The following is a 22,551-nucleotide window of genomic DNA, read 5'->3' on the forward strand; positions in this document are numbered from 1 at the left end:
ATTTAGTTTGAAGTTTTATGTGTTTAGCGTTTGAAGCGATACTATTGGTTATTTACAAACACATTCCTCGCTACACATCCTCGGATATTATTGGTGGAAAAGCACCTTTAACCAAAATATATATTCTAAGGTATATTTATGTCACGGCTTTACAATGTAATGTCATTAAAGCGCGTTTAATTTAAAGATAAAATTATATTTTAAAAGTAAATCAATTGATTAACTTCATTAATTATTTTAACAATAACCAATTGGATAAAAGTATTAACAATCATTTAATTATCGAGTAATAATAATATTTCATGTCGTATTCAAAATAACGATCAAAACAACACAAATAACACCTGCGCTGACTCACACTGTCACACCACTCGAATAGTTGTTTTGATCGTACTATAAATAACGGTCGTCTGCAGTTGCAAGTCATTCTTGTACCGACTTTGGTCGAGTGAAGATGTCTAAGAAATATTATATCAGTATTTAATTACGTAATACAACCACGCTCTAACATGTCTGTTTCACTGATCGATTGGTCATTCTTCTTGGTCATTCTACTAGCCACTTTTTTAAATATGTGGTTCGAACATTTTATGTCTTGGTTATAATATCATAACCATAGACAAACATTTGATGTCAATTTTAGAGCACCGTAATTTGTTACAAGATGTTTTTTCAAAATAGTCCATCATATTCATAACAATATTTATCTATAAATATTAACAATGTTACAATAATTTGAAATGCATTCAACTGTTGCATTGCTTCTATTATAATTACAAAACCAATACAATGACGTCATAATATACAAGAAAAAAAGAAGTTTATTTCTATAAATATTTACCGGGATTCCCCGAGCTGCTAATCTAGACATTAGCACCCATTAGTCTTTGTAGACAAGGTTTTTATCAAAACTATGACGTCATCATATAAAAAAATAAGTTTATTAAAGGCATCTAGCGTCATGTTGTGAACACCAAGCTGGTGACAATACATCAGAGGGGATTCCCCTAGCTGCTAATCTAGATCTAAGTCTTTGTAATCTAGGTTCTGCGGCACTAGCGCTAGAACTAGGGTTAGACCAGAGACGTTCTGCTACAGCTGCTGTGCGAGGCCAGACTCGGGTATCTGTGGAAGATTAAAATATAATTTTTTTTTGACTGACCGGTTGGTTGGTAGTGGCCCTGCCTTCCAATCCTTCCACAGGTCGTGGGTTCAATTCCCACCCGGGGCAAATATTTGTGTGATAAACATAGATGTTTGCTCTGTGTTTAGGAGTTAAGTATTTATCTATACATATAATAAATCTGTAGAAGGGTCAATTCTGTACATTGAAAATATTGAAAAAATAAATAGCTGGGGGTGTTACTGGATCGATACCAAACACAAATATGTGATTAAAAAAATTTTTGTCTGTCTGTCTGTATATGCTGACATCACGTGAAAAGTAACGGTTCGATTTCGATGAAACTTGGTATAATTATACCTTATTATCCTGGGCGTAAAATAGGATACTTTTTATCCTGTAAAAATACGTGGAAAAAAATCTTAATTTTTCAGTTTTATCCATAGACGTTGTTCTGTAACCGCGAACACACGTTGCGTAACCCGCAGTGGATTCTTTTTTTTTATAAGATGTCATTGTCAGAGTTACTCAAAATGGAGAAATAAACCATTCACGCGAAGACGGACATCCGCGCGGACGGAGTCGCGGGCGGAAGCTAGTTTAAAATAAAAATGTATGTTTATCAGCCATCTGGTTTCCATAACACAAGCGAAAGCTTAGTTATAGGATCAGATCGTGCCGTGTGTGAAAATTGTCCTGAAATATTTAAATACTTATTTAAACAATAGTATCGGATAGTAAGAAAACATATTATTAAGCAATTGATAACTGGCAAAACATTTTTTTTTTCATATAAAATAGCCAGGCATTGGACTGCACCACTACCTGATGGTAAGAAGTGTTGCAGTCTATGAAAATGCCTGCCTATTCACTCTTGCCTAGAATTAATTTAAATTATATTGTTCTGGGAAGATGGAAGTGAGTAGTGTAAAGTATTAGTGTTAAATTCTCTTGTACTTAAGTTGATGAACGAAAAAAAAAATACCTGCAGATGTTTAATATTACTGACCTAAGGAATTTCACACTTAATTTTCTGAACTTTGCTACTACACATTCTTGGAAATCGCAAACCTTTCACAAATTATATGAATTTTAGCTACTCTAAAAAACAGACACACATTTTAATATATTATGTAGTTATATATTACTCACCCAAAGCCTGCGAGTCCACATATTCACTCCACATGGCAACTTCACCCCCCAGCACATTGGCTTCCACAGGCAACACATGGGAGTACATTTTCCTCCAATTAGAGTACTTGGTATTGCCCCAGAAGCCATGGTCTAAATACCAAATGTCCTTTGGTACTGATACCACTCGGTAGCCCAAGTGGAGTAGTTGGGATAGTAATGAGCTGGATACTGGCTCCCAGACTTCTATTACGTATCTGGAATGGGTGAATATAGTGTAATGTAGGGAAAGATGACCGCCTCCTTGGTACAGTGGTTGACGCGTGAGCGTAGAACCGAGGGGTCCTGGGTTCGATTCCCGGTGGAGACGAAGAAAAAAAATGTCTCGGTCTGGTAGGACACAGAAGGCTGATCACCTACTTGTCTCTAAAGAAAAATCGATCAGTGAAACAGATGTATGCATAATGCATCTGCCCCTTACCCCACTACGGGGACACGGGACTTCACTTAGGGAAAGATGGCGCTGAACTGTCAATAGGTGTGTTTCGCTTTTATTATTGTTGGATGTAGAAATTTTAATCTTTATTTTGAAAGTATCAAACAGCAAAAAATGAAAGTATAGAACAAAATTTCAGTAATTATAATTTCAAAACTATGATTTTGAAAAATAAATAAAAGCACTCGAAACGTTTATTTCATAAGCCAAATATTTCTTGGCATGATTTCTACGAAAACTCTAAACCATAATATAGTTACTATACAATCTCGAGAAAAACTATATTGTTTATTTAACGTGTTATCCAATGTATCCCAGAAGTGTATCATACGAAACAACTGGAATTTTCTTATCAACAAAGAACAGGTTGGTATGAACAGGTGGGTACCATAGCCATAATTTCTTGCAAAATAATGTCACCCCAAAGGCTCACCTCTCTTTACTCAAATATCTCTGTATCCTATGCGCCTGTGTTAGCTCCGAGGACCACAGCATCACAGGCTGCTGACTGCCACCGAGAGCTGCGATCTCTTCATCCCAAATGCTGAGAGCAGTTGCATGGCCACCTAACCTTTACTATGTACTTTATAGAAACTTCTCCTATATAAGATGCCCATAAACTCACCTCTCCTTACTCAGATATTTCTGTACCCGATGTGCTTTCATATATAACTTACGTTTCACGATTTCCTAGCATTTGCTTTGGAAGTACTTTCTAGAAACTTCTCATATAAAAATGCCCTCACTCACCTCTCCTTACTCAAATATCTCTGTATCCTATGCGCCTGTGTGAGCTCCGAGGACCACAGCATCACGGGCTGCTGACTGCCGCCAAGAGCAGCGATCTCTTCATCCCAAATACTGAGAGCGGTTGCGTGGAATTCTGCCCAGAGCTTCATAAAACCTTCCACGTTGGTATCGTAGCCTTTGCTTTGCATGTAGGTCACAATTTCTTGGGTCGAGTTCCAGCATTCGAGGAATACCTGGAATTCATAGTTGAGCAAATTTGAATTCAGCGGAATTAAATTTTCCGTACGCTCTATCTACTTAATTTATGCTAACAATATTTGTATACAATTCACGACATTTCATTTTAATAATTCGTTAGAATTGCTGAAAGAAATTGAATAGCAAATTACGAATTTTCTCATTTTCATAAATCATAATACATAATATAATGTCCTTGATAGGCTATTTTTATCTGATGATCTTACCCTATTCTGCATTTTTGTCAATCTTAGAAATTGGTTGTAGTAATTTTTTATTCAATTGAGAAGTTTTAAAAAAATCTCACCTCATCCCCTCCCATATGGAAAAGCGCAGGTTTAAGCAAATATTCAGCGATATCCTTATACAGATCTCGTAAAACTTTATACATTTCGGGGTTAGCAGGGTTGAGTTGGCCACAAGGCGGTTGGATGCACAATGACCGCCATGCTTTTGCGTTCACACATACTGCGAGATCGCCGAACCCATATTCCTGGAAGAATATTTATGGTAAAATATCATTAGAACAAGTGAAAACTGCGTTAAAAACAACCGACTTCAAACTTGCACTTGCAACATTTACAAATACAGATAAAAATGCTCATAAAATAAAAACTACTGGGGCTATCGGAATAAATTTTTTATGGGACCAATTCGACACCATCCCCCATCGAACAAAAAAAGTATCACGTAAATCGGTTCAGAAACCTCGGAGTAATCAGTGTACATACATAAAAAAAAACATACCGGCCGAATTGATAACCTCCTTGTTTTTTTGAAGTCGGTTAAAAAATATTATGGTCACATTAATGAATCATGGTATTGATAAAGCTGGATTATCTTGATAGATAAGATTAAAATTTAGATAGGTAGGTAATAAATATGTAAAAATAATGTTAGGAAATATAATGTTATCATAATATTATGACAAAAAGGATATCTGACTGAGTTCAATCCCATGTAGTATACTTATTATATTTTGAATGTACCTGATAAAATCAGCTAGATATCATTAAATACCACTAGAAGCAGTCCAGTTTAATCCGATCAGATATTACCATATTTTATTTATATATATTATGTATGTATATATGTATGTATTATTTTATGTAGATATATATTATAATATGTTTTATACATGTTTGAATGATGAAACCTCTTTATTTTTCTGTTTTTCTTGCTACTAGTACTATTAATACTATTTTTTTTCTCTGTTCTCGTCCCGCCATATTAGTGACCTCTTTGCTTGTTACTTTTTACCGTGGTTGCCTGGTAGAGATCACTACTTAGTGATAAGGCCGCCAAGTTAATTGTACTCTGTTTTTAGATGTAATTATTAATTCTAAGGTTTCCTATTTGTACAATTAATTAAGTGTAAAATAAATAAATAAATACCATGTGGAGCAGTTAATCAAAAATTATGAACCATTTGAAACATTAACCATGAAAATTATAATAATATACTGTCAGGTACCTTTACTTACCATTCCTCTATTAAAAACAGAGCTCAACTAAGACACTATTATAAATTATATTAATTACCTTTCCCCACTGCCAGCCATTACCAGCATGTGCTGGAGAATCGATCTCAATAACTACTCTAATTCCACGGATTTGGGCGTAGCTTATCAGCTCTCGGACCTCTTCGGTGGAGTATATCTCATATGCTGAATAGGCACCGTATCTGCAATATAGATACACTTTATAAATAAGCTGTGGAAATTATATGAAGAAGCAATATTAATACATGAAACTTAAAGTATGTGATACAAATCCAAATGAAAAATATTTAGGCAAAAATGGATGTAGAGATTTAGATGTAGAAATTCAAATAGTCATGAAATAGATAAAAATTATGATGCCTGATGTAAATTAATAGAACCAAGCCTAATTAATAGAACCAAGTCTTTTATATATTTAAAGTACATGTTTGTCTAAATTACATATAAAGCCCACTAGTTCAAACGAAGAAAGCTCTTTATAATTAACTAGCTGTGCCGCGCGGTTTCACCCGCATGGCTCCGCTCCTGTTGGTCTTAGCGTCATAATATTATATAGCCTATATTACTCGTGGATAATGTAGCTTCCGAATGGTGTAGTTTATGAGCCTATTCATTACAACAAACAAACAAACAAAGTTTTCCTCTTTATAATATTAGTGTAGAAGAGCTTTCTTCGTTTGAAATATACAAACCTCGTAAATTGCGGCACCCTCGCTGACTCCAACGGAAAACTATGAGAATCCGTAACATGCCAATGAAAAACATTCATTTTCGTCGCTGCCATCGCGTCCATCATCCTCTTTATATCTTCTAACGGAATGAAGTTTCTAGAAGTATCCAGAAGGAATCCTCTATGGGGATAAACTGGTTTGTCCCGGATTTTAGCACCAGACACTAATCTGAGACCACATTTATAGATGTCAGTATAGTCTGGCTTGTCTGATGTTACTAGTTGTGTGAAAGTTTCGAGGGCATGCCTAGCTCCGTATACTGTTTCAGCAGATATATGGACGGCTATGTTTGCATCTGGAATTGGTAATGGTCATATAAGACTTTCATTAATAAATATAGCATTTATTTACGCTAGGACACGTGATAGTCGGAAATTAATGTTACACTGTAAGAAAAATTTAGAGTCATAATGGTAGTTGATGTTAAGTATTTTTTTCAGGTGCAAGTTTCACTTATTGCTTGTTTTTATGTCGAATTGTATAAATCTTTTTGATCTGCCTATTGGAATAGGATTCAGCAATATTTTTTTCAGAAATTTCGTTATTAATTATTAATTACCTTTAGATTGAACATCCAGCATATATTTCTCGTCAGTTTGCCAGGTCAGTTCTAGATTAGATGATTTAATAGTAATGTAAACAACAACTGGTGTTGTAACTATTTCGGTAACATTGCCGTTACACTCGTCTATTAAGTTTGCTGTTGCCACTTGAGTCATTTTAGCTAATAATTCTCGAGTCTCTACAGGAGCATCGATTAAATCGAACCTGTAAAAAAGAAGTTAATTTATGTACCTACTGTTATTTTTTATGCCTGGTATGTTAAAATCAACATATTCTTCAAGTCTATTGTTGTAAGAATGTATAAATTAAACTAATTATTTCAAGATTATAAGATTAAACTAATTATGAAATATGTAACAATGCAATTTCGCTTATGAAATAATTTAGTCATTGGTCCAATACACTACACAACAAGAACAATTTCAAACCCCTACCTAAAAACCAAAGCAAGCTATAGTGCGAGTTATTAATAATTCCAAATGTTTTGCCTGAAAACAAATAAGCCCGACTTTCTGATGAGTAACCATTTAATTTTTTTTGTAAATAATGCATGAAAAGATATATTACACAAATAAACCGCATCATAGCAAGTTTAACAGTTATCAAGCTCCATAACATATCAGGGCATGACATTTCATTCTGCTTCATAATATTAATTATTGATCTCATAATAGATCACTTCAAAACTCATTTGTCTTCCAATATATAGGTATAAGGAGGGAAATAAACAATCAATACATTTGGTTAACTGTGTGAACTGACATCGCGACACCTGCTCATTAAAAACGCATTCATTTCATAAGTAATTGTTTTGCCAAGGCTAAAGTAACAATATAACTAATAGGTTAACTCAAATGTGAAGTAAATGGCTAGTCATTGTTTTAACTCTGATTATCGTGTTAATTCTAGTTCTGTTAATTTGTCTACATTATTCGGTAGCGAAAAATAATATCTTGCTATTAATAATCGTCTTAATTTTTATTTTTAGTTAGGTTTAGGAGAACTTTATATTTTTTTTTGTTAAAATTTGGAAATCAACGCAATGGCTATTTTATTAAAACATTACTGGGGGACGAGATATTATTATGTATTTTTTATTAATTATTATAGACTCGCGGCATCATGAAAAACGCTGCAAAAATGGTATTTACAAAATTTTAAAAGCAGACATAGCTAGTTACATAGGTCACTCATATTAGTTTATGATATGAACCTGTATAAGTACAATTCGTGACTACATGTGACCATATCCATATCGCTTAATATTTTTCCATCAAACCGCATTTCCCTGGTAAAACAACTAATTTAGTTTTTATCGATGCTTACCTACATGGCATGTTTATCTCATCATTTGACGCGCGGACGCCTTCTAATTACCTACAGTGTAAGTACTTAAAAAACTTAATAACATTAACAAATAACAACTAGTGTATTGTATTGTTACACTTTTAACTTAAGGTACGAAATTCTAAAATTATTTATTTCACATGCGAACTTTAATTTTCATCTCCACACGTGTTACGGAATAGGTATGCTTTCTGCAAAAAAATTCTATACTCTATAATATTTCTATAATTCACAGAACATAATATAAAGAGAGGTCCTCTCTTTATATGTTCTGTGTTCAAATTCAAATCCCCTCTAATTGTATATTATAACATATCAGTTAAATTACCTTTTATAGATAGAATAATAAGAGTAAATTTTTATCTCCGTACATTGAATACATAACGTCACTCTACCAAATCCAGTCTCTGGTTATTCAGTGATAATTCATAATACCGCTAATTGTATTATGCGCGTACGTTAACCCACTAGAGAATTTATTTTCTAATATAATAAGCAAATAGTCAATACAATATTGAACACCGTTCGTTGACTCTAAGCTACACATAAGTCCGTGTAATATAATATGTTGCGAAACATGCAACTATCACATTTCCTTGAAGGAAGCAAAGGTACATAAATTGGTAGAAATTTAGTCACAGATATTAGTTTTAATCTATTGTTCTTTAAAGTATAGTGTGAGTTAGAGTTAAAATGTATAATTTTAAAGAGTATAGACATCGACAGTACCTACAATACAATTTGAGAATTCCTTCCAAAAACTATTACATCATTGATTGATATTATAGCTTTATTCACCTTTACTCAATATGGGTAAACTGCTTTTATCTGAATTAAGTGTGGGCGGCGGTTAGTTGGAACCAATTTTATTCGGTGCATATTATTCTCAATATATTGCGCTGATTATTCATTTCCTATGTGCGATTTCACAAAAGAATTCGCTACACTGCAAAACTGTTGTTAGGTATATTTAATATGTTTTAGGGTACTTCATACTTATAAATTTCATAGAAGTGAAAATTAAGGAAATAGGTTAAAAGGGATACAATCATACTACATCAAACCTAGAAAAAATAATAATGTTAATCGACTATAATATAAATACAAATACTTAAACGTAGGTAGTAAAATTGTGAACGCGCTGTAAGTAAGCGGAGAACAACAGACGCCTAGATAATATATTTTATTTTTATTTACTACGTCTACACAAAAGATCACGTCGCGTATCGACTACTAAAGTTATTTATACCTAGTGGTTATTTGCTAAATTTATCGTAGTCTCAGAAGCGGTTGGATGGTGCCCAAAAAATAAAAAGATTTATAAGCGAGCCCTTTCCAATGTAGAGTCGGGATAAGGATCGGTTCACTTGGCCAATTTGTTTAGTGACTTGGCGTTCAATGACCCTTGTAAGGGTTGTATATTACTAATAAATAAGTTAATACAATCAATCACGATAGAAAATGTTATTGTGAGACTTTCATATTGCCTCATTTGATTGATTTTAGAATTATTAGACTTGTTTTCACATTGATGTATAAAATTGGGTAGGTATGTTATCAGTTATCAATAATCATAAAGACCATAAGTGGTTAGCTTATCTGCATTTTTCCATTATATCTACATAAAAATATGTATAATATCTAAAAATCAATAAATTAATATATGTACCTATATAATATCACGATATCGAAACTTTGATTGACAGAAAAAGTCAATTAACAAGGATAAAATAGTATCTATTAATACATCATCGCCCTTTGATATTTCTCTATTCTAACAACTCAAAGCATTTCGTTAGGTATAGAAGAAAAAGCGAACCAAAGTGCACATAAAAAAAATTCCAAAAAGTAAGAATACCTACTTTTTTAAAAAATCAATTGCAAAATAGTTATGTACCTATGTAGAAAGTAAAAGCAAAATTTATACATGTTTTCGATCATCATTCTTGTAGGGTGTTCCCGTATAGCTTTAACGATAGCCCGTATAAAATCCTAAAGAAATACCTATGTTTATTATGAAAATTAAAACTATTTCCATTTTTAATAAATCTTTTTAGAAAAAGTAGGAAACCAGGAAAGGAAATCATCTATTTAGTTGTGGAAAAAAAATCATAGTCACGACTTTGCAATCAGATACGGGATACCGCTGCGAAATGCAACTTATAATCTGGTTTAACTAAATGACAAGGCCATAAATATCAATGCACTGTATCGTATATCAATATCAATTTAATAGACACACTATACATTATTGTAGCAAGCATTTATAAATACACAACACGAGAAATCGTCATCTGCGATATGTCGTCGTGAGTGACGCAGCTACCGTCACCATGCTTACTAAAATAGATAGACGGACAGGAGACAGTCTACTATGACTAGAAGTTGCGTACCTATTATTTTGAACAGCTCATGTAGAAGAAATGATTTTCTAGGCAGTACAATCTATGATTTTCAAAACTTGTTGGTTAAATTCGAACAGGCGAAACCAACAGACTGAATATTATGTTGTTACAATATAATATGCAGTTTAATTGCTATAAAATTGACTTCGATGTGAAAAGCTAATTTATTTGAATAAAGACTAAGCTAATTTATCTGACAAATCGAAAATAACAAATAGCCTTGGATAATTGGCGTATTTCCCTTGTTTTGAATCGATTTGTTTTTCTAATAAAAAATAACACCTAGCTACCTCATCATGTCCATTGTTATTAGTGGGTACTTCAAGCTGTATGTAGCATTCATTTTAGACAACCTATTATGTTCAAAATGTTTTATCTATCTTTATGATTAGTATAAAAATAACTTATGAATTACTCCACAACGCATCGGCTGCGCCTAGAGCATATTTTTTAACATACCTAATTTTAATAATTTTTAGTTAATACCCATTAGGGTTTAATGACTTTTACTGGGTAATCCCAGCTGAGAAAAATCATTAAAATCCGTTACGCCGATTTTGAGTTAAAAGCAGGATATTTATCACCACTTTTTTGTATAATAAACTGATCTTTATTAGATTTTCATATATTAGAATTAAATATATGACTGTTCAGTAGTATATAATTTGTTCAATTAAACTGATGAGTTGACGAGTTACCGGTAGCGAATAGTGATTATATAGAAGCTATCATGTAAATAAATTATGTTTTTACAATCACGCTATGTTATTATCTGTGGCTTCCTCTTTGCAATAATCTGCTGCAGCCTAGAAGCATTATTATGTTATTTAATAGACCTACAATGTAAATAATAGCTCATATTCCTGTTTTTTAGATTAAAAGTAGTTTTTATAGTACATATTTATATGAAACAAATAACTATATTTTTATTTGCAAAATATAATTTTATGTAATGTAATAAAATAATTATTATCGGTATAAACAATGCTCGATTTAGTTCGTTCAGTTCAGATATTTAATACTTTTAAACCTTCTTTAAACGGTTACACATTTGAATACAATAGTACCTAACTAGGTCTGCGAATCTTGTTGTATGTTGAATGTTGTTAAAGCCGTTTAAAGTTGATAAATAAAAGACAATAAGAAGGTAAACTAGTACACAAATACTAGTATAAAAATATTGGAAGCTAAATTAACAATAGTCCAAGGTTTTAATTCTTTGGTTTATATTTTATAACATGATAAGTACTCTACTATTATAGAAAATCTCTTCTTCTTATTTATTACCATACCGCCGCGGCCGTAGATAAACATTCGCTCTTTATTTCACTACTTAGATACCTATTCTACAATTTCATAAGCCCTACCTGATAACATTCCTGTCGGTATTCGATCGTTTTAACCCAGATCAAAAATAGAAAGTACCGTATATTCTTGGAATACTACAATACTATAAACATAAACTGGCTTGAACTATTTTTAAGCGTAATTGAAAGCTCCGATTTATAGGTTTTTAATGTAACTAACGCTATCGTTTGGTTTCTTTTGTGTACGAGCTTTCAATCTATTCTTTCATGTTTATGATTCTGTTATATTCCTGTATAAAGTATATTATATGATATATAATTTTAGTGCATAGGTATGCAATTTAATTATAGCCAATTTTAGGTTAAGTTAATAGTTAAACTGGTTCATGTAACAAAGTAACGCAGATAAGTTCTCTAAAATTAGGCCAAGCTTCTAGGAACGTTGTTATCTTAAAGGTTTTTGAACGTGTTTGTAGGAACTCTACATTGTATTCACAAAAATAATTCATACATACCTATTTTACAATCAAAATATCTCAGTGTCGTCATGTTATGTTACAATAAAATTTTCTCATAAATTCAATTGAAATGTTGTACATTTCCTGCTTCATGTTTATCTGGTGTTTTGAGTAAAAAGAGTAGTGTAGTGTGTAAATCAACTTTAATAATGTATAAAGCTCTTTGTAATTACATCTTGATATCTATTACGGCGTACGTACGGCGTACGGCGTACGGGTATGTAATAAATAAGTGCAAAATCAATTAGTCATTTATTTTTATAGTTATTAGTTTAAGCGTTTCTGAATATTAATAGTTATTGATAGTAAAACACAGAACGCAATAAAAATAGTTTTAATGGTACTTGTTACGTGGTTGGTTTCCATAAACAAGATTTAAATACTTGAGGTTTAATTTTATTCGAGTTTTTAAAGGATCCCAAAGGTCAAACAAACAATAATAAAGACTCGATTTGTAGTAAATATTCTCTTTCACTCGAAGAAAGGCTCATGCAAATTAACCTAGAAACCTCGATGCATAATCAGTTTGCCATCGCTGGCCTTTATTCCTTCATGTCGGTTAATACTGCAGTAGTTATTTATATTTTGTGGTCGGAAACTTCAATGATTTTATTATTTCAGTAAAAATTAGAAATCTTAAACTTTATATTATAATACGACGGATTATACAAAAATTAGTTATACCCTATGGTATGGTAGTCAGTGAATAGGTATCTATATACCTATTCACTGACTAATTGATATGAAGAACGCGATTGTACTATGTACCCTTAAAATGTATTGTCAAATCTTATAAGTTATCCTTACCTACCTTGTACACCTAACTTAACCTACCTTAGGTACCTACAATTAATTTATGTACTTCGAATCTACTCACCTTAAATAATTAGGGTGTATTTTAACAGTCTGCATGCTCAACGCGGCGGTACCAGGCTTGGGCCATATTCCGCCAAACCTGCCACATACTGTACGGCAAAGGTCCAAGCTTTCATACACTGTGCCTGTCACATTACTGAGCGTGGGTTGAGGTGATTGGGACCGTTGACAACCTTCGTCTGGCACGCATTTGTACGTCCATGATGGCCTGGAAATTATTAATTGCCTGCGTCTAGTATTTAGGTATGTATATAAGCAAAAATGGATATGCATAAAAGTGTTGATGAATATTTTCGCAGGGATTTTTACCAAGATGGAAAGATAGCAGCCCTTCAGAAGATCGATGTAATCATGTAAGCACATTTGCAATGCGCTGTTATAGGTGTAGAGACTCACTTCCCTGACTCTAGATTAATTTTCGTACAGCCTAATAAAGACTAATATTTATTCATATTCCCTAATTCTAAGGTATTATTGAAGTTACTCATTGATGTCGACGCTTTTCCTAACTTTTCACAAAAATAGCATTAATAGACCACAAATCTAGAGCATATTAATCATATTTTGCTTATTAATTCTTCGTAAATTTTGCTCACAACACAGTTAATAACAGTTAACTTGAATCTTCAGCAATTTGTTAGAGTTGTCAGCAAGTTCTACTCAATTTGGTCAGTAGTACGTATAAATTAGTAACGTCATAACGTAACGCAGTAATTGTTACAGACCCAACCTGTGAACGCTCATTATCTCACATTAACAAACAAAACCACAGTTAGAATGAGTAGTTCAACAATGCAAGCCTAAATAATGAATATTCATATCTATTATACAGTTAGACTTACTCATATACAGATGGTATAGGACTGCTAGAGTTGTCGTTACAGCTTACAAGATGAACGAATAACACCAGGAAAACTATCCTGTGAATCGCCATTGTGATTTACCTGAAAAAAGCAATAGAATTAAAATATGTAGTATTATGGTAGGTGAGGTGCAATAATGAACCAGGGGATTAATTCTAAACTGGAAATAATACAGCTTTATGATATCATTGTAAGCAGGCATTTCTATCATTTCGAAAATCTTTATCGAAAATCATTTAAATAAGGCGTAATATTAGCCAAAATATGTACCTGATTGGATAAATCGAGAACATCATAGTAGAACCAGGTAATACCTATGTAGAGTGCTATATTATAAAATAGAGTCAGTGCTAATTTATTAAAATATGTAACTATATATTGTACGGTACTATGATATAATTATATACTGTGGATAAAGTGGATGCAACTTTCTATCTTGCCTTAACTTTTCGTATTTTTTAAATTTACTCAAACTTTAGGTATTATTGTAATTGACTCGAAAAAGACGAAGTTCTATGGTCTACTGTTTATCTTTAATTCATATCATTAAACTTGAAAGTAATCTTGAGTTTTTATATAAAAACAACGGCGATAAAAACTGATTATACGACATTTAGGATTTCCCAAAAAAAATAATAACAAAATTACAGAATTTTATATTGTATTTATTTACCAACATTTATATTTAAAAAACAAGCAACAAAATACTAGTGCATTCGTGTTTATTATGTTTCGTAATGGTTGAATTAAAATACCACTAAGTATAAAACTAAAAAACATTAAACTTCATAATAAATTAAATAGGAATATTTACTCATTGCTATAATAATGGCAGTGGTATCCTGTCAATGTTTAAAAAGGTTAATTGAATAAGTCGTTTATAATAAATAATTAATTTTATATATTTCCGTCTCCTTACACTGTTCCTTTTTTTTTTTTTTTTTTTTTTTTTTTTTTTTTTTTTTTTTTTTTTTTTTTTTTTTTTTTTTTTTTATAGTGGAGAATGCATTTAGGCATACCCAGAGCGCTCAGGGAAAGGGCCCTGGGTTATGTCGGACTCACCCTGCAGAGTGCAGGGACCTACCGACTAAACTCCACTGTGTTCCGCCGTGCCGCTGTATTGACGGAGCCGCGGGTATTCGTTGGAACGCATCCGTAGACCCGTCAGCGGCAACCTATCTCTAGGCCCAACACGACTTAAAGCTGTGGCGGGAGGCCGCCAGCTCTACCTTCCTGGGGGGTGGCGTGAACGGAACACTTCTCACGCCGCCTCTCCGCACCGGATGATGGATTATGTCCCCGTTCCATCATCCGGCGCCCATCATCAAGGAGGCAAGTTGCGACCGTGTAAAGCGGCCGCGACACGGCGACGACGCCCAATAGGACGGTGACGCCGAATTGGGTCCGCGGCAGGGTTTCTCTCGCGGACCCGCTCTGCCTCCTCCTTCTGCGACATCACATCCTCGCAGAATGTGACAGCCGCGCTCCACGATCTGTCGCTGCCAACCATCTCACGAACTATGGAAGGCAGGGAGAGATCAGGGCCGACGACTGCGACCAGGCGAGCACGGGGCTCGGACCATGCTGGGCACACGGCGAGAGTGTGGTCTGCCGTGTCCTCAGGACAGTCGCACCAATGACAAGCCATTTGCGGCTCCCGTCTGGCGACTTTGCACAGGTACCGCCCGAAGCAGCCATGTCCGGACAACACCTGTGTCAGGCGGAAGGTGGTGGCCCCATGCCGCCTGTCGCACCACTCACGTAGGACCGGTCGGATGGCTTCGACCGTCCTTGCTCCTGCGCTGGGCTCTTCGAGCCGACGTTTCCACTCCCTGAATCGCCGCTCGAGAGCCTCAGCCTTCCATTCCTGGACTTGTTCCAGGTATGGATTGATCCCATGCGATCTGGACGCGGCGACGCGGCGATAAACGTCCGCCAGCATTTCGGCGTCCAGGTCCCACGGGGACGTCCCGGCCATTACGCACGCGGCCTCGAAAGACACCGTGCGATATGCCCTCACGACTCTGAGCGCCATGACCCGCTGCGGTCTACGCAAGAAGGGTCTGTTACGGGTGCTCAAAGAGTCGGCCCAAATGGGCGCACCATAGAGGGCCATGGAGCGAATGACGCCGGTGTAAAGACGACGGCACGCGCCCCCAGCCCCTCTAAGATTCGGGAGCAGACTTCCAAGTGCCCCGGCCATCCCAACAAGACGGGGGGCGAGGCGACGGAAGTGCTCCACGAATGTCCAACTGCTGTCTAACACGATACCCAAATAGCGCAACGTGGAACTGACGCTGATGGACGCACCACCCACCTGGATGGCTGAACCAGCAGGTTGCGCCCTCCGACGGCCCCGAAACAAAATCGCCTCCGACTTGTCCAAAGCCACCTCTAAGCCAAGTCTTCTGATCCTGCGCACAACTTCCGCCACACCAGCGGTCGCAAGGAGGGCCGCCTCCCTATACGAGGCCCCGCGCGCAGTCACCAGGGTGTCATCCGCGTAGCAAAGCACGCTTACACCCGGGATATAAGTGGCGCGCAGGACCCAGTCATAGCCGATGTTCCACAGAAGTGGCCCAAGAACCGAGCCCTGTGGAACACCGCAAAACATCTCCTTTTCCGTCCATCCACGGCGTGCGGGGTACGCCACAGCCCGCTCTGACAGGTAGGACTGCATCAAACGAACCATGTACTCGGGCACGTTGTGGCAGCGGAGCGCCTCAATTACGCAACTCCATGGCAGCGTGTTGAAGGCGTTGGCGATGTCAAGAGACACCGCCAAAAGCACTCCACCATCATCAGCCGCATTGTCTGCGAGATCACGCAGCGCCGCAATCGCATCAATGGTGGACCGTCCCCGGCGGAATCCAAATTGGTTTTCACTCAGGTCCGGCCCCACTCCCTCCAGATGATCGATGAGGCGAGCTGCGAAAACGCGCTCAAAGAGCTTGCTCACCTCATCGAGCAGCACGATCGGCCTGTAAGCCGAGGGCGAATCGCGCGGGCGTCCGTCCTTCTGCAACAGCACCAACTTCCCAGTCTTCCACCTCCGGGGAAATTGGCCCTGTTGGAGGCATTCCGTGAACAGTTGTTCCACCCTGGGTCCAAGTGCACCGAGCGCCAACACCCAAACCCGCCCTGGGATACCATCTAGGCCAGGGGCGGTGTTTTTTGCTTTGAGCCGCTCCACTGCCACTGCGAGCTCGTCACGCGTGACCGCCGGGACATTTTCATCAGCGGGCTCCTCCTGCGCTGTCATTGTGGGTGCCATCGGAGGGGGAGAATGTCTTCCCCGATCCGGAAACAGGGACGTCACCACCTGCTCCAGAAATCGAGGCTCTAGAGTTTGAGATAAGGGCGGGGCCCAAGGGCGAAGTTTTTGCCTCACCCTCTTGTACGGCCGACCCCAAGGTTCATGGTTCAAACCCTCGAGCATCTCCTCCCAAGCGCGAGTTTTTGCTGCCTTAATCGCGTCCTGGAGAGACACGATACAGTCTCTGTAGACGGCGTATAACCGCGCTTCCTCCTCTTCGTCACGCCGTCTACGGCGTCTGTGCCTGGTGTACGTCCGCCTCGCAGCCACGCAAGAAGCACGTAGCTGGGAGATATCGGCGGACCACCAGTACATTTGTCGCCTTCTCGGAACCGATCGCACTCTCCGCATGCTCGCGTCGCACACTTGCACCATTGCATCAGCAAGCCAAGTGGCCTCCTCCTCCACATCAACGCTGCCATATTGCGGCGTCGGGAGCCAAGCCTGCACTATGGCAGCTTCAATGAGAAGCTCCCTATCGAGGCTACCAAGTGCCCAGCGTGGGCGGCGCTCACCAGTGGGGATTCGGCTGGAGGCCGCTGAGGGCGTGGATACGCTGAACCGGATGTACCGGTGATCCGAAAGCGTCTCCACGTCCACAAGAACCCTCCAGTCTTGAATACACCGGGCGAGAGGGGGGCTCGCGAAAGTGACGTCTACAATGGAGCCACCCCTCTGTCGCACGCACGTCAGCTCTCTTCCGCGGTTAAGAAGTGTTAACCCGGAGGCAACTGCCCAGTCTGCAAGCAGTGTACCGCGCACGTCACTTGCCCGGCAACCCCAAGACACCGACTTGGCGTTGAGGTCCCCGGCCACGAGCACAGACATCCTTACACTGTTCCTAACCGAGAGCAAATTAAACGGTGGCAATAATACGACTATAAAAAAAAAAATGTAAAAAATGAAGTCGTAATATTTTAAACTAGCTTAATGTATGAAACAACAAATTATTTTATTTATTGTTGAATTCTTCCGACAAATCAAATCCGTTCAGGCAATTACGAACTTAGGTAGAGCAAAGAATTTCATATTGATATTAGGTATACAATATACTGTATACATTAATATTATGTGGATATTATTTCTCCAGTTAATTCTATTATGTACGCAACATATTAGATAAGTAAGCATAATTTTTTAGGTCAATGCCGGGAAACATGGATAGTAGTTCAGGATACATCGCTCATTTTTGCAAGTGACTACTATCAAGCTGATTTTCCGTTTATAGCTTTATTTTGATGAGACACCGAATAATTTCGTGTACGAAACTCTCGATTGTGGTAGCTAACAGAGATAACAAGGATAAAATTTTTTGATTTGATGGTTCTCAAATATTTATTACGCAATTTGTAGGACAATATGTTCGTTGAATTATATAAACATTAACTAAGTGAAAACAAAAAAATCAGCTTGTTAGTAATCATTTATGATGACCTCGTTATCGATACACTTTGGAAAGGGGGACTCTTTGAACCAACCATAGATTTTGTAGGACAAATATTTTTTCGAATAATTTAGGTAATTATCTTGAAATTGAACAAAAAAAAATTCAGTTAGTAATAAATATTTCAGAACCATCAAATCAAAAAAAATTATCCTTGTTATCTCTGTTAACTACCACAATCGAGACTTTCGTACACGAAATTATTGGGTGTCTCATCAAAATAAAGCTACAAACGGAAAATTAGCTTGATAGTAGTAGTCACTTGCAAAAATGGGCGATGTATCCTGAACTATAGGCAAATGCAAATATCCAACAAGACAGGCAAGCCTGCAGTCTTTGACCTAAGTAGTCAGCCTTTTATAGCAAGTACTGAACATTCTTTATTCTCGATTTGTTCTAAATGTACCTACGCAAGTTTACTGTGTGATAAAAAAGCTTGCACAATTTGTTTAATTTTATGCATAGGTTTAATAATGTGCTTACTGTAAAATTGCATTTCTATAGTTTTTCTACATAATATATTATAACTATATTAATTATATTTTAAATAAATACTTGTATACTTGTAGATCGAATCGTTATGGTAATATTTTATTGTTATTGTATTGTATAGATTTGCATCGAATACAATTTCACACAGATAATATCTAACTGATTACTTATATTTTTTAAATTTATATTTCTTGATTGAGACGTAACTACGTATTATATGAAGATGAACTGTCAATGTTATCTAATGTTATAATAATAATATCTAGAAAAAATATTAATTATAATCACGATCGCAAGTGGATTTCCTTGTAAGCAATTAATTAAGATAATGTAGGTATTAACAATTCAAAATGACGCGAACTTTTAAACGTGAGTTAATTTAAAAATAATGTGGTGTTATTATTTCATCAATACGATGGACTTCACAAGAACAATAGTTTATGGATTTTAAAGTATAGTGTTTCGTAAATTACCGTTATCTGAAACATAATTATTTAGATATTCGTCTTCCAGTTGAAGAATCTATAATTCTATAACAACAGCCTTTATACAGAGAAGTACAATTAATACAGAGGTAACAAAATCGAATTGGTGTCTTCACTATGCGCTCACATACTCGTGCGCTCATAAGCAATGCATCATAAACGATGCATTGCGTGCTAACGGGGCCCGATGTTATCAGCGATGTTGCCATTATCGGAACTTCACACCGCGACTTCCGCACGCCACGGTTCCGTTGTCACACGCATCTATTTAAAAACCTATTACCACAGAATATAAATGAACGTTACTGTCTAATGACAGCTATCAATCTTTCACGCGCCGTTTTTTTGTTTGAATTTTTTATAAAAGTGAAAACGTATATTTTAATAGGTACTTAATTACACATAAAACGTTCTTACTTTTATTGAATTAATTGTGTTATTAGTAATGATTGCGTACACGACATTAATTACAGATATTTTTCCTTTCCTTTAGTCATGAAATAAAAATGCCTAAATTCCTAAAATAAGTATATTACACGTATAGCCCACAGAACTATATCGAGATAGACATTCTAATTGCAAAAATACCTAAGGTAAAATTCAGTGGAAGTGGCTATATTTTCTTGAAGTTTTCTTGTATCATTAGTGAACATTTAATAAGGAATCCAATGGAAACTCAAGTTCCCATAGCCTGTAGCCATCAAAATCGTGTCAGAAAAACTAGCGGCTGTAATATGTCATAGCATCAAAGTTGCTTGATAACTTGTTTTATAGATCTAGTCGGTAACTGAGTGTTCCATTACTGATAATTATTATGTTAGTATTAAAATCGTATAAGGTCATCATGTATTATGTACTGTTTTTTATTTCTAATCAATGACAATTAAAATAACTATGTACAATATAGGTACGAGTATTCTTCTTTCTTGCTATAAATAAGTGAATCTTATTCTTTATATCTAACTAAACACAATAATTATTAATGCTGGTCATTTGTTTTATTTATGTCCAGAGTGGAGTTATTATATAGGTAGGTATATTATCAATTACCTACTGAGATTGTGTTACTAGATTTAAAATAATTGTGACTTAGATGTATTACCTACCAACTGATAAAATCTTAACACGGCTAATTACTAATAAGAAATAGAACAAGGAAAATTTGTCATGACGTGTTTTAATAACATTATAATATAAGTGCAGAGGTGAGGTAGAGCAGTGGTGGCTCAGTGGTGAGACCTCGGACTTCGAATCGATAAGTCCGTGGTTCGAGACCAGGCGAGCGCGCAGGAAATAAATTGATTTTTCAATTTATCTGCGCATGTTGTAACATCACCACTGCTCGAACGGTGAAGGAAAACATCGTGAGGAAACCGACATGTCGAAGAATTAAAAAAAAAAAAAGTTCGACGACATGTGTCATCCGCCATTCCGCACTTGGCCAGCGTGGTGGATTATGGCCTGTACCCTCATAGGAGGCCCGTGTCCCAGCAGTGGGAACGTATATGGGCTGATGATGATGATGATGATGATGATGATGATAATATAGGGATTATTTCTTTACAAGATTTCTTTTAAACCTTACTAGGTATAAGTAAAGAATAATAACTACCTAGTAGCTACAAGAAACCAACTAAATAACTCTAATTTCTTGGAAAATTATAGGGATATGTTTCCATGTATCCCCGAATTTTTCAATCCGTATTTAAACATCGTATCGTACGCAACTTATAACAAAACAATTTAGATACCTATAGTTACACGTTACTTAGATATATAAACATTGTGGAAAATATTTAAAATTATATCTTTTAAGTACTTAGATAATTATTTCTGTCGTAAAAAAGTTAAATTGATTGAAATAAAACAATTATATCCCATATAAAGTATCTAGGTACTATATTGTTCAGTAGACAGTACCTAAGTTTTTTTTTAATATATTTTCAATAGAATTGTTCGAAACACGTTTTATGTAACTTTTTTGCTTTGTAACCTTGGTGTTTGCAGTTGTCAGAATTTTTTAACAGAATATGTTGTTCGGATCATCAAGTATTATAAAAAATAAAATAAACGATGAAATTTTGTTTTCAGTGAAATAGAAAATTTTGAGTGTTTCCAAAAAAATCAAGAATAATTAAGATAAATCGTGATAAATACAATCTACAATAAATAATCTTGTTTGCAATAATTACGTCTTATAAATAACTTTTACTAGATAGCTGACTAATGAATAAATATAAAGTAATACTTACAAGAATCAGCTAAAATCGGACACGAGATTTATTCGATATTTTTAAAGTAATACTTACAAGAATCAGCTAAAATCGGACACGAGATTTATTCGATATTTTTCTAGCACACAAGTCACACAACTATCACTTTATTATCTGCTCATTATAAATACGCGAACTTTATTACTTCCAAATTATTAAAACTTCGTTCATACCAAAACTAGGTTTATTTTCATAACAAAGTTGCGACGGGATATCGTCTTTATTATTCGTTTTTGAAACAAGGCGGGAGAACAAACCGCAGGACTGGTTTGTAGTTGAAAATGTTTTTATTTTTTTCACGAAATGCAGCCGCGTGTGCTTGCAGTCCGAAGTTCACTTAAGTTATGGCCCGGCAATCAGCACGGTTCGTTTTAAGTAGGTAATTTTGTTATTGTTTAGTGAATACATTATACAACCGCTTAGACCACATTAACACAGTTTTGATAAAGGCGCGCACACTTGCGGATGGCGCGAACCGCTCTGATTGGACGACTGTCGACTGATTGATGAAGTGAATGATACAGGGATACTGCAACTACGCTTTTGGCGGGAGAATGGATTTATTTATTTACACATAGCAATGTTTAATAATAACACATTGCTGTGAATAATATACGTTGAAATGTATAATTCTTCTACTGTCTTTTGTACTAGTACTTGTGTCTATTATTTGAATAATATTCGTTTAACC

At 36.0% G+C, this 22,551-nt stretch overlaps 1 protein-coding gene across 2 annotated transcripts; it reads right to left on the minus strand.

The window, feature by feature from the left end:
* Positions 1-27: 27 nt before the first annotated feature.
* On the minus strand, positions 28-22,334 carry LOC123694356 (chitooligosaccharidolytic beta-N-acetylglucosaminidase). Of its 2 annotated transcripts, none has more exons than XM_045639769.1 (10): positions 21,897-22,334; positions 13,830-13,931; positions 12,989-13,195; positions 6,530-6,738; positions 5,932-6,265; positions 5,280-5,421; positions 4,045-4,230; positions 3,501-3,733; positions 2,276-2,511; positions 28-1,125 (listed from the first exon to the last, which is right to left on the minus strand). In XM_045639769.1, the coding sequence occupies exons 2-10, from the start codon at positions 13,919-13,921 to the stop codon at positions 944-946; spliced, it is 1,821 nt and encodes a 606-aa protein (XP_045495725.1). In that variant the 5' UTR covers positions 13,922-13,931; positions 21,897-22,334; the 3' UTR covers positions 28-943. The 2 variants fall into 2 exon arrangements, with proteins under 2 accessions (XP_045495725.1, XP_045495726.1); XM_045639770.1 differs by lacking the exon at positions 21,897-22,334 and adding an exon at positions 21,840-21,882.
* Positions 22,335-22,551: the final 217 nt, after the last annotated feature.

Source organism: Colias croceus, chromosome 9 (assembly GCF_905220415.1).
Source record: "Colias croceus chromosome 9, ilColCroc2.1".
Classification (NCBI taxonomy): Eukaryota; Metazoa; Arthropoda; class Insecta; order Lepidoptera; family Pieridae; genus Colias; species Colias croceus.